Source organism: Hippichthys cyanospilos, chromosome 9, assembly GCF_059441005.1.
Source record: "Hippichthys cyanospilos isolate Australia breed blue-spotted pipefish chromosome 9, RoL_Hcya_1.0, whole genome shotgun sequence".
Lineage (NCBI taxonomy): Eukaryota > Metazoa > Chordata > Actinopteri > Syngnathiformes > Syngnathidae > Hippichthys > Hippichthys cyanospilos.
The window spans coordinates 15,958,086-15,970,108 of NC_142377.1; the positions used below are offsets into that span (position 1 = coordinate 15,958,086).

General features: G+C 39.4%; 2 protein-coding genes across 5 annotated transcripts in view; one reads left to right on the forward strand and one right to left on the reverse strand.

The window, feature by feature from the left end:
- LOC148419119 (lysyl oxidase homolog 2A-like) overlaps positions 1-7,119 on the forward strand; it is a 25,702-nt gene extending 18,583 nt beyond the window's left edge. Inside the window, exons 7-14 of the mRNA XM_088422682.1 lie at positions 232-383; positions 1,054-1,221; positions 4,227-4,392; positions 4,521-4,761; positions 4,839-4,954; positions 5,498-5,634; positions 5,745-5,856; positions 6,081-7,119. Coding sequence (XP_088278808.1) covers positions 232-383; positions 1,054-1,221; positions 4,227-4,392; positions 4,521-4,761; positions 4,839-4,954; positions 5,498-5,634; positions 5,745-5,856; positions 6,081-6,151 — 1,163 coding nt within the window. The 3' untranslated portion in view covers positions 6,152-7,119. The remainder of the gene's footprint in view (positions 1-231; positions 384-1,053; positions 1,222-4,226; positions 4,393-4,520; positions 4,762-4,838; positions 4,955-5,497; positions 5,635-5,744; positions 5,857-6,080) is intronic.
- Positions 1,763-11,945, reverse strand: r3hcc1 (R3H domain and coiled-coil containing 1). 4 transcript variants are annotated; one of them, XR_015866536.1, is made up of 10 exons: positions 11,474-11,517; positions 11,268-11,375; positions 10,031-10,466; positions 9,785-9,960; positions 9,626-9,696; positions 8,786-8,881; positions 8,352-8,497; positions 5,569-5,671; positions 4,816-4,929; positions 1,763-4,743 (listed from the first exon to the last, which is right to left on the reverse strand). XR_015866536.1 is itself a non-coding variant. In XM_088422685.1 (8 exons), exons 1-7 carry the CDS (start codon positions 11,488-11,490, stop codon positions 8,370-8,372), a joined length of 1,032 nt encoding a protein of 343 aa, XP_088278811.1. In that variant the 5' UTR covers positions 11,491-11,517; the 3' UTR covers positions 5,212-5,671; positions 8,352-8,369. The 4 variants fall into 4 exon arrangements, 3 of the variants coding, with proteins under 3 accessions (XP_088278811.1, XP_088278812.1, XP_088278809.1); XM_088422685.1 differs by lacking the exons at positions 1,763-4,743; positions 4,816-4,929 and having other exon boundaries at positions 5,212-5,671; XM_088422686.1 differs by lacking the exons at positions 1,763-4,743; positions 4,816-4,929; positions 5,569-5,671; positions 11,474-11,517 and adding an exon at positions 11,551-11,945 and having other exon boundaries at positions 7,239-8,497; positions 11,268-11,405.
- Positions 11,946-12,023: the final 78 nt, after the last annotated feature.

A 12,023-nucleotide genomic window follows, 5' to 3' on the forward strand; every position in this document is an offset into this window, starting at 1 on the left:
GTACTCACACATGCTTTTGTGGAACGCGTGCTTCACAGAAATTGCTGTTTTTCGACTTAAGAATAAGAATGATGATTACTGTCCGCTGTTTAAATGTTCAACGTTTGTGTAGGATGTTGTGTAAACCACAGCTCACGTTTCTTCCTCCCAGTAACAATTACAATTATGATTGCGCCTTATGGCCGTTATGATGTATGAATAACAATGTTCTTCACGCGCTTGACTTTGCAGGCATCGGGCCAGTGCACATGAATGAGGTGGAGTGTTCTGGCTTTGAGAAATCTCTGACGGAGTGTTACTTCAATCAGGACGCTTTGGGCTGCAGCCACGATTCAGACGTCGCTGTCAAGTGTAACGTTCCCGCCATGGGCTTTAAGAACAGAGTGAGTAGCTCCTCTTATGCTGACAATATCAGCGTTTTCTTTGAAACATACAAAGTACTGATTTCAACATAAACGTTGCAAATGTAACCTTATGTACTGTACATTTTTACAGACATTGAAATGCATTGTAAGGGGAAAAAAGTATTGATTCATCACATTTTTTATACATTTACCGATTAACTGATAATCTGTAAATTCCACAACAGCCTTAAAAAATCAATATTAAAAAATAACAATAACCAGAATTAATTTGATAACTAAACTACATTTCATTTTTAATTAAGACCTTTGGAAACATTGCTATGGGTTACCTAGTACATATTGTAAATTTGTAGTTGACTCTTCTTGAGCTCTCAGCGATTATCAACACTCATTTAAGAGATAAATGTGTACATGCAATTTTTTTACTGGTATAAAAATCAGCAAGTGTTTACATTTTCACCACCGTCGCTCATCTTGAGAATGCCACATGACCACCAAGTCAGTTGTGATTGGTTGTTAACTTGTTACCCAAGTCTTAGGTACTGGTGTTGTCATTTTCAACACAAAATGTGTTTTAAAAGCATTGATTGTACATTAATAAAATGATTTGGTCATCAAATTAACCATGAACAAAATAAGTTTTTTTTAACAGCTCAATGACACTCGTGTGTGTTTGTGCTGATCACAGCTTCGGTTGTCCGGCGGACGTAATCCCTTCGAGGGCCGAGTGGAAGTTCTCACGGACAGGAACGGTTCCCTGGTGTGGGGGTCAGTGTGTAGTGAGAGCTGGGGGACCATGGAGGCCATGGTGGTGTGCAGACAGCTAGGCTTGGGATTTGCCAGTCACGCTTTCCAGGTAACTCCAATTCATCTTTGACCAGGCCCTCGATTTGTATTGCAATTCCAATTCGGCTTTTTTTCACAGCAACAGCGACCTCTACTGACGCGTCAATATCATAACGCAGAGTGGGGACGTTTCATTTTCTCCCTCATATGTTAATATTTAAACCTACTTTGGTTTCAGTCTGACTCATTCCCCTCAGTAAATGTGCCCAATTGAAAAAGATCCAATGTGGCAGCTTATGCCAAACATTCTGCCTTTACAAAGATAATAATGCTCATGTTTTGACAGACTCTGTCAAGCGCCAATTTATCTAACATCGTTCCAATTATGATCCACACAGTAAAGTGAATGAGGTTGTATCATATGAGAAACAACTAGCATAAGCATGTTTTACCCGTCTAATCTCATCAAAGCCTACTGTAAATGAACCTAATAATTACAGTAAATGCCACCAAGTACAGACACGTTTGAATAGATCTGAGCAATACATTTGGCTTTTATTAAAACTGATTTTAAAAATCACCATACATCATTTTTTGTCTCAACATTTTTAATAGTATTTTTTTCTTTTAAATAACTCCAATTTTGCTCCGTAGCGTGATACTTTTGTGTACAGGCCAGAAATCCTTCTCTTTCTAATTCTCTTCATTCTTCTTATTGTTTTGTTAGCGAGTGATTGCAAAGCATCGTCTTCTTCTTCCTGTTTTATTTATGATTGCCATACAAACTCTGCTGCATGCAAGACACAAAACGACAAAGCAAGGCAACAAGGCAAAGATTTTCGCCTTCATGTATCCGTAGCTAAAAAATAGCAGCTAAACACCCAACAATACAAAACATGACATTAGCAATTAATAGACCTAATATAATCTAAAAAAAACAACCAATTATGCTGATGCAACACACATATTTGTATGTCATTGACATTTATAGTACGCAGGTTTTTAAAACGAATAACTGTTTTGTTCATCACTAGATGTGGTGAAATACTACACATTTCCCCCTTTAAATAAATGTTTGTTGGGTATATAGTGTAACTTGGATTAAAATCATAGTTGTCCAATATGACTGGGAGAACAAAAAAATTGAGATTTTATTTTTTTGGGGCATATTGCCCAGCCTTAGTTGAATCAACTGAATGAACCTATTGTATTCTTTTTCATTTTATTTTTCTATAAATTAGTAGGCCAATCCCTGATGAAGAGATGGGATGTATCGTTTTATGTTTAAAGGGGTAGGTTGGACATTTACAAAGTGGAGAAAAAAAAGAAAAGATGTTCCTCGATCATATCATGACTGGGTTTGAAACTTACTCTAATGTGAGTTTTTGTATTCCAAACAGCACTACTGAATTTGTAAGCTTTACTCATTTTGATAAACAAATTGCCATAAAAGCAACACTGATGGCTTTAGGGGGGTAATAAGGCCCTATTTTGTTTGTCTGGACTTTAAATGTTACAGCATGCACACACGAGATGGAACAAATGACACCAAAGTAGCGCTGAGATGCTATACAGGACATCTCTCCTATTCCTTACCTCACGTGCAATACGAGATTTCTTTTCCGTCAGACTTTCTGTGTCGTAAATCCTCCACATCAGTCACGATGGAAAGTTTGACTTTTTGAAGCGTTTTCCATGTGGTCGAATAAAGAGACTGAGGTAGCACTTTGGGGACAACGGATCCCCCTTTGCCACGTGTGTTACACTTTGTGATTATCTTCACCTCATGGCAGAACATTTATCAGTGAGATAATGGTGAGACTTAAAATGTTCCCACACATGACTCAATAGGGGGGGGAAACTCCTATGTCTGACTCCAGGTGAGTCAGGCTTCACTGTGCTATGTCACCATTGACAAATAAACATCTGCGCTCATGGGTGAGGGTTGAGGTTAGGCCTCCAAGAGCACTGACAGTCACAGGCAGCCACTTGTTTCACTTCAAGTGTTTGAAGTCAACACTCGATCCTGATTAGGAATAAAGACAGATGGTTATTCCACCAGTGCCATTTATAAATTGAGCCTATTTAAAAAAATGCAGAGGACAAATTAAGTAATGTTGGGCAATGTTATATAGTTTTTCAAGTCTTTCAGTGCCATTGACATCTCGATAGTCAAAGATGCATTCTGACTGGGCTCCAATGACAAGTCAAGTATCTGAACTGGTTAATGAGTTTATATAAAGGCAGTGACAGGCTGTAAAAGGTTCTGACCATTCTATCTGTTGCAGACTTTCTTAAACGCGGAATGTTCTCTATGTTAATTTCGAAAAGACCTTAGCTATGGTTCACTTCATTAGAGTCTTAGATAGTTAAGGCTCCAGTCGCAGCTGGGTGCTTCGCATTTATGCGGTAGGCTAAATTCGAACTGCTTCGGTGGTAAGCAAGTTTCTCCTTACAAAGAATGCATATCATACTCTTCCTTTCTCAAAAGGGAATTTTTAAGAAGGAAATTAACCATTCATCAGACTGAAAACACTCATGTTCTTCCATTTTCATGTCTTCCTTCTCCGCTCCCACCCGTAACAGGAGCCTATCAGGTTATGCCAAACACAACAACAGGCAATCAAACCTTTTTCATCTAACCCTCAACAACTCAAGCACAGATTGAATCAGCAGTAAAGTTGGAGTTTAAAAATCAGATTAAAGCAATTAAAAAAAAACGTAATGCTTTACCTATGGATGTAGTTAATTGATCTAAATAAATCTAAGATTTTGACACCCCTGGTTGTTTTAACGCTCTTGATCCCTCTACAGATTTGAAATTGAAATTTCTTTTAAATCACCTTGGTAATGTCTAGGTAAATCAGCTCAGAGAAAAGATGATAAAAGTACACGTTAAACACAAATCACTAGAGCCAACTGCGGTCATAAAACACATCATCATTCAGTGATAAGAAAAAATTGAGTGTCACTTCATTCAATATTATAGACCATAAGTGAACTTGGGTGAGTTTGTTTTACAGTTGCGTGTCAACTTATCCATTTGGGATGTTTCCTATGCTTCTCTGTTATCAGGAAACTTGGTACTGGCAAGGTGATGCTTCCACTGATAATGTTGTGATGAGTGGCGTGAGATGTTCAGGCACTGAGCTGTCTCTGGATCAGTGCCTGCATCACGGGAAGCATATTCAATGTCCCAAAGGGGGCGGACGCTTTGCTGCTGGGGTGTCCTGCACTCTAAGTAAGTACATTATTAAACATACAAAATGTAGAACATCATAAGAATCAAGCCTGCCTTGTGGAATGTGATGCTAGTGTCTTCAACACGAAATTTTTAATCCTAATGTGTGAATGGTGTTTCCTATTCAGCGGCCCCTGACCTGGTCCTGAACGCCCAGGAGGTGGAGCACACTGCCTACCTGGAGGACAGACCTATGTACGCCCTGCAGTGTGCCCAGGAGGAGAAGTGTCTGTCCAGCAGTGCAGCCAAGGCCGACCCCAACTCTTACCGCCGCCTGCTGCGCTTCTCCTCTCAGATCCACAACAACGGCCAGTCGGACTTCAGGCCGCGATTAGGGCATCAATCCTGGACCTGGCATGAATGCCACAGGTGGGGACATAATTTGAACCGCCGTTCAGTTCTGTATCGCGGGTCTTTTTATACCTTTTTTCCCTGTGGATCTGCAGACATTTCCACAGCATGGAGGTGTTCACACATTATGACTTGATGAATGTGAATGGAACCAAAGTGGCAGAGGGGCACAAGGCCAGCTTCTGTCTAGAGGACACACGTTGTGAAGAAGGTGCATGTATTTCTTGTTTTCATGGATTTATTCACTGCCATCCCAGTTAAATTTGATAACCCTAGTGAGGATAAGCGGTTAAAAAAATGGATGTACGGAAGCAACACTGCAGTCATTATTTGTTAAATCCTTAAATATACAGTTTATCATCAAATTTGTGGAGGCCGTTCTGCAAACCTGTCTTTCTATTTGTGTTTTTTTTTTAACAATTCATTCACTGTAAACACCGCTATTCACAGGAAAGAAGTACGAGGCCCCGTGTAATTCTATTACAAATCTATTGAAATGCATTGGGAGAAAACAAATGCTGTTTTATTCATTACAATTTCCAACATTAATCAACCAATTCTTCTGTAATCTGTATTTTTTTTTCTTGCCTCAAAATATCCATATCCATAGTTTGGCCCTAGTGCTCAACCATCCCTACCTCTAATAAACAAGTGAGCCACAAAACAAGCCCTTATCCAGTAATACAAATTACTATTACTGTAACAGGATGGCAAACTAATATAACACAACTCACACTGGTGTCATCTCTGACAGGCATCGAGAAGAAATATGAATGTGCCAATTTTGGCGCACAGGGCATCACGGTGGGTTGCTCGGATACCTACAGGCACGATATCGACTGCCAGTGGATCGACATCACAGATGTTCCGCCCGGTGACTACATCCTCCAGGTAATACATTGAGACCATCTTGAGGGCACCGAAACACCTGAAAAAAGGATGGATAATCAGATGATGTTGCCATTCAAATGTGCATCAATTGACACTGTGCGCTATTGCAGGTTGTAATAAACCCAAACTACGAGGTTGCTGAATCTGACTACTCCAACAATATAATGAAGTGCCGAAGCCGCTATGACGGAAATCGCATCTGGATGTACAACTGTCAAATAGGTGAGCTCGTTCTATATCTGATTGATGTCTGTGTTTGCCTAATGCTAAGTCAGCCCCGTTGCACTGTAATGCCGTTTCTAGTTTCTAGTCTTTAACTCATTCACTGCCATTGACGACGATAGACGTCAAGGATCCAATGATCCTTTTTGGCACATTTCACCACATCCACTCAACAGCAGCCACTTTCCGCTCATCTATTAATTGTCAATGTTCCGCATTCACAGGTGGCTCACGGAGTTCTGACACCATAGAAACTTTTCCCGGGCTGCTGACCAATCAGCTTTCGCACAGGTAGACCAGCACACATATGGATGGACATTAATGAAGCACGCAGGCGGAGTGTTTCCACAACCACTAAAGAAGGAGGAGGCTTGAGTTAAGGACATGGGATGCCCAAGACAAGTATAAATGGACAGCAGCCACGTTTGAACATTTGTGAATGCGCAGAGTGTACATGTACATTCACAGAAAGACCCTTTTGTGCAGTGTTGTCAAAGTCGAAAATGATGTTTGCTGATGATAAGCTGACAAAAGCAGCCATATTTTATAAACTGTGAGAAAAATGAACCAGTAAATTATTCAATATATGCACCGCACGCAGAAAAGGTTTTACTTTGTGGTGCCTTTGTGGAAATATACAACTTTATATGTGGTGCTTTTAAAATGAATTTGTCAGGGAACAATGCAGCCAAATATTTTTGTCAATGAAATGTGCCAACGCTAAACTTTGAATGGTCAGTACTAGAAGGCCTCACCCGCATTTTGTCCAGGAAAAACATGTTGGTGCTAAATTATGTTTAGAATTTCTTCAATGTCAGTAGAAGACAATGAATATATGACATTATTTCTACTGTTTCTAACATTGAGCAGTTTAATTTGATTTGAACTCAAGCAAAACAATTTATTTGAGTCCCTTTTTGGAGTTTGAGGTGACGCAATTTTAAGTATTTTATTATAATACTTGACCTCACCTTTGAAGAGGTTTTATTTATTGACTTTTCTGCTTTAAGTGTCCACATGCGTGGCTCGATCTGTTGTACTAGACCCCCCGCCTTCCATTAAATTATTGCTATCAGGGACTGTGGTGAAGCCTCAAATGTGTCTGTTTGAAAACGCTTTTTTTCTTGTTGTCATTTTGTAAATGTGACTAATTCCCTTCATTTTATAAGGGTGTTGGTCACATGCTGTATCACGTTTTTTTTTTTATTGTCATGCATTTCTACATTTCATTTTCTGTAATAAATGTAGACGGTGAAAGCGAAAGCCAGTTTCCATTAATAAAGCTTTGTGTTGAATGCCAACAGACAAAAAGCAACTCCCAAAATTGTCTAAATTTACACTGCTTTCATTCATGCCATGACACAGAGATACTACAGTAGAACTACTTATTTTATTTTATTTTTATTGATTTGTCTTTGAGGAGACAAGTTACTAACATATTTGGCAAGTTATATGTCGTATGCAACAAACAACAAAACATCCATTTTATTTCTCCAGTAGCACACATGAGTGTCAAATGTAAAAAGCATTTATCAACATTTCCAAACAGTGCTTAGAATAAAAAAGACCATAAAAGGCAAATACAAACTCATGAAAAAAGCCCTGTAACAAAAAATAAAAGGATGCAATCACAAAAAAGAAATGGAAACAATTTTTCAAATACAGTAAAAGAAGTGCAGAGTAAAACACAAAACACACCAATTAAAACTGCTGCAAACAAATAATTAAAACATTTAAAAAGAAACGCTGCGAAAATAAAAGATGCAATCACAAAAATGACAAGGACACAAATTTAGAAAATGTGTCAAAAAAAAGAGGAAAAAATGTTGCAAATGGAAGTCAAGAGCAGGCATAAGATTGAACAGGTCAACAGGAGTGGAAAAGTAGAAATAGTAAATCTTCAAAAAATTAAAAAAGAGAGTGTTTGAGCACCCCTTCAGTTCTTACTTTGGGCAATTTCTACCACTAGGTGTCAGTAATGCAAGGTATGGGGTTACTATGACTAATTTCCCATCCCTTTGCGGTGTGATTTTAGGGTTAGGGGTTTAAATTGACATCATTTCGCTTGACAATTTCTTTTTAATGAACAATTAACAACAACAAAATCCTATACATATAGCAACAACGTTTTGTTCATTTGCCTCATTTGTGTGTTTGTGTTCTGCCAGATGCATTGCGTTTGACCTCGTCTGCCACTTTTATCATAGGGCTTGGTAGCCAACTCCTGTGCTACAGTTTCCACTTAAGAGCAGTCCACTCAAAATTGTCTTCACCAAAACGTCACTGATCTTGTCAGTTTTGACAGACATTCTTTTCATTTAACAGTGAAATTATGTGCAGTGCTGGTTTATTTAAAGTACTTTTTCTGACACTTTTTTTTAAACTACAGGGCTAGGCTTAGACCATAAATACTTTTTTTATTTTTTAAAAATAAGCATTCAAATAGGCTTTTCTAATTTACATGTACGAATTCAGGCCTTTTGTGATTCGTTCACCTGCATGTGCAAACACTGTCAACAGCATTGCCCTCGCCCTCGCCCTCGTCCACGTCCACGTCCATTCAGGCCCAGAGCTCGGGCTACCATCCGCCTTGCAACAGCGCTGTCTGTCCTTGGACGTTCCTTCACCGGCTGAACGTACTCTGCATGAGACCGTCAGCAGCTTCATCAATAAATCTACATCCACTTAATGACGGAAATAGTGGAACATTTAGCGATGACAACAACATTGTCTCACCAAGTACCAATATCACTAGTAATTTTGATAAAACAATAAACAATTTTGATAATCATTTTCTGTTCCTCTAAAATCTGCGCTCCTCGAAAGTGGCCGGTACTAGTTTTGGCTGAAATTGCAAGTCCCAATATCTTGAAATAGGGCCGGGTACTTTATTGATAAAACGGGAAGGGTTTGAGAAATCAAGTCCTACCTGCTCGTCTAATGGCCTTGCCTTTAGACTTTTTACTGGCTTCAGCTAGAGGACGAGTCTTCAGCAGAGGGTGGCAGATGGAGAGGGCATTCAGCGCTGAAGTATACACACAATTAGTTTTTGAATTATTGGAACGCATTTTGTCAATGATTTCCACAAACAGTCATGCACACATTACTTATAACTTTACTTAAAACCATGTTTTATCAGCAAACAAAAGTAATATAAAAATGCCAATGGACACTTAATTTAATACAAAAAAAATCATACACTGAATATTAGTAACGTAGAAGCGAATACAATCTTTTATACAGCACAGTTTTCAAAACTAAACAGAATCATCTTTTTCAACAACTATTTTCAACGAAGCTTGTAACAGATATTTACTTGAGTAAAATCTTGGAACTAATGAAAAATCACAGACATCAGTATTAGTGAATAATAGTGAAGTCTGTGTAAAATCCTCAAAAAAAGTATTTTGATCCTTGATTAGATCATTTTACTTTTAAAGTACAATTTTGGGGGAAAAAAGTACCAAATCCATCAGCAGCGTTTATAAGGCCCTGTGGAAGACATTTGAGTCCCGAGAATGTCTTTTTACAATAAACGGCCGAGCAACTTTTAAAGGGAAAAATAAGTAAATGTCTATCTTCTGTGACTCTCCTCCAGATTTGGTTGTAATGTTAGCAGAGTTCAGTTGACACAGGAAGTAAAAAGAAGTGAGATTACAGTTTTTTTAAAACTTCATAAAATGTCCTCTCCAGAGATAAAATAAACTTTGGGTTATTAATAAATGGTTTTGAAAAAGGATTTAGATTTGCTTTCTGCTCGGGATCTCACCTGCCGTTGGGGTAGCGAAAACACCCAAGGCATGTGTGTTGTCCACCCACGTGATCTTCATCCCGCCAGCGCTGATAGAAGCAAGAAAAGATGGCTTTAAATGAGCCCCTCGCTAACTGCAATTGCGCCAGATTTAAGGACGGGTGAAGAATGCCCCACCTGTACTCGGTGAAGGCGTCCAAGAGATCATCTGTTTTGAAGATAGCCGGAAAGTCATAGATCTCAATAACGTGGGCCAAATCGTCGAGGTTGATGAGCACATTCTCGTAAGCCGAGTAGTCGTTGCATACGTGCTGCACGGTGAAAGTCACTGCTTCTAGCAGCCGTGTCTTGATCTGGGTGGGTGGATGCACAAAAACACATTGGAGCAGGAAGGCCACCAACCGTAATAACAGGTGGGTCAACCTCTTCGGTCAGGTCGCGTGTGGCAGGTTCATTTTCGTCATCCTCCAGACTCATTTCACTCAGGCGGGAAAGTGTGACGTCATCGCCGTCAACACTCAAATTAGCTTCCCCTTCCATTAATGTGCCAAGGGCGCCATCTACTGCGCAGGGAAGGGATTTCTCTTTTAATCCGAGTGACGACTTTTCATCAGACGAGGAACAGGAGTTCGATAGACTAGTGGACTCCTGGACTCCTTGGGAGACTTGAGGGTTTTGACTCTGGAGACTCTGTCGAGCTGCTCTTGGGGTGTAAAGCGCCTTGTCTGGCCTCTTGGGTGCTCTGATTCGAGTTGGAATGGAAGGTTGACATTGGGGACTTCTAACAGGTTCTTCATCCAGGCTGCAGTTGCTCTCTGCATCAGTGTCTTCTTCTTCTTCCGTGTCCTGTGCCTCGCCTCTACAAAACAAATGTCCTTAGTATACTGGGGGTGGAAAACCCACAAAAGGCTAAACAACTTCTTCCAGCTTCTGGCTGGAAATGCAAAGACAAAAATAGAAAAAAAGAGAAAAAAAGACTAAGATTACCACAACATATCGTTGTCTTTTTAAAAGTTGAAAATATTTAATAGTGAAAATGTATGTTTGCATGAATCCCTCAAAAGTCACGCTTGGCAATCGATTCACTTTGATCGTCGTCAATTTAAAAATGTATTATAGAAGTACAGAATTTGAAATTTTGCGAAAATGTAAAGTCGAGAGGTTTGTACAGGTGGCAGAATAGTGGATAGTTTACAAGATTTGTTTACAATAGTTAATAACTACTGGACTTGATTGTGGCATTTAAGCAAGTTAATCTTAAACTTTGAAATTGAAGTTTATGTTCAAATTGATTTAAAATTAGTATCTGCCTGTATTCCAACATGGAAATGATCAACATGGACTGTGTCTTCATGCAGAATTGTTGATAGGTTATTAAGTATCATTTCAGAAGTATCAAATTGTTATCCATTTGCATTAATTAGTACCCAAAAAGCAGTTCTTAGGGGAATATGTCAATGTATTCTGACCACATTCCAGTGATATCCAAAAGGAAAGTTAGACAGGTGTAAACAGTAGTAGCACAACTAAGTACAACTTGTTATGTGGTCAGTTGGTCAAGTTCAAAGTACTGTATATTCACATGACTTTTGTTCTGCAATACCCAGTGACGTCGCAAAATATCACACCGACCTCCTTTTGTCTCGTATTTGTGCAATACCTGAGCTCAGATGGGCAAACCACAACCCGACGACACCAACTCTCCCCTACAGAGAAGGTGGAGAACTCCGGCATGTCCTCAACGGTCCTATGGATCAGGTATCGTAGTCTGCTGGGTAGAGGCGGGAACAGGAGCACACTGGAGACAAGTATCATGACACAAGTATCATGAGAAATGTGTTTAAGAAGAAAATAACTCATTATTACCCAATGTTATTTGCCATTCTTTGCAAACTGTATGCACACTGTATGTTCTGTTGTATGTTATCACACATACAGCGTACCGTTTGGAACAATTCTTCTGGTATGTGTCCAGCTCATCCAAGACCTGGTGCACGAATGCGTTTTCTTCCTTTGGGAGATAAACGCCATCATAGCAGGGGAACGCCAGTGTGGCCAGAGAACGTAATAAACGTGTAATGGAGCCAATAAAATAACAGAGGCGACGGCGTGTTAAGCTAGCAAATCGACTCGCAAGCGGTACGAGAAGTATTAAAACTAAATCGTAGACAATTAAAACGCGTTAAGGCGTATATATGTTGTTGTTTTTTTAAGTTAAGATAAGGTGAGTTAGCCACAGAAACACATTTTAGTCCCATGACATTAGCCGGTAGCAATGTTGATTGCGTCTACGTTACGAGACAGTTGCTCTCTAGTAATAGAGATTGCCACTCTTCTTCGTATGTTTTACAAAAGGCAAACTACGGACAAGGTACATTACCGCCACCTACTGTTCTTATTTAAACCTGCCGTGCAC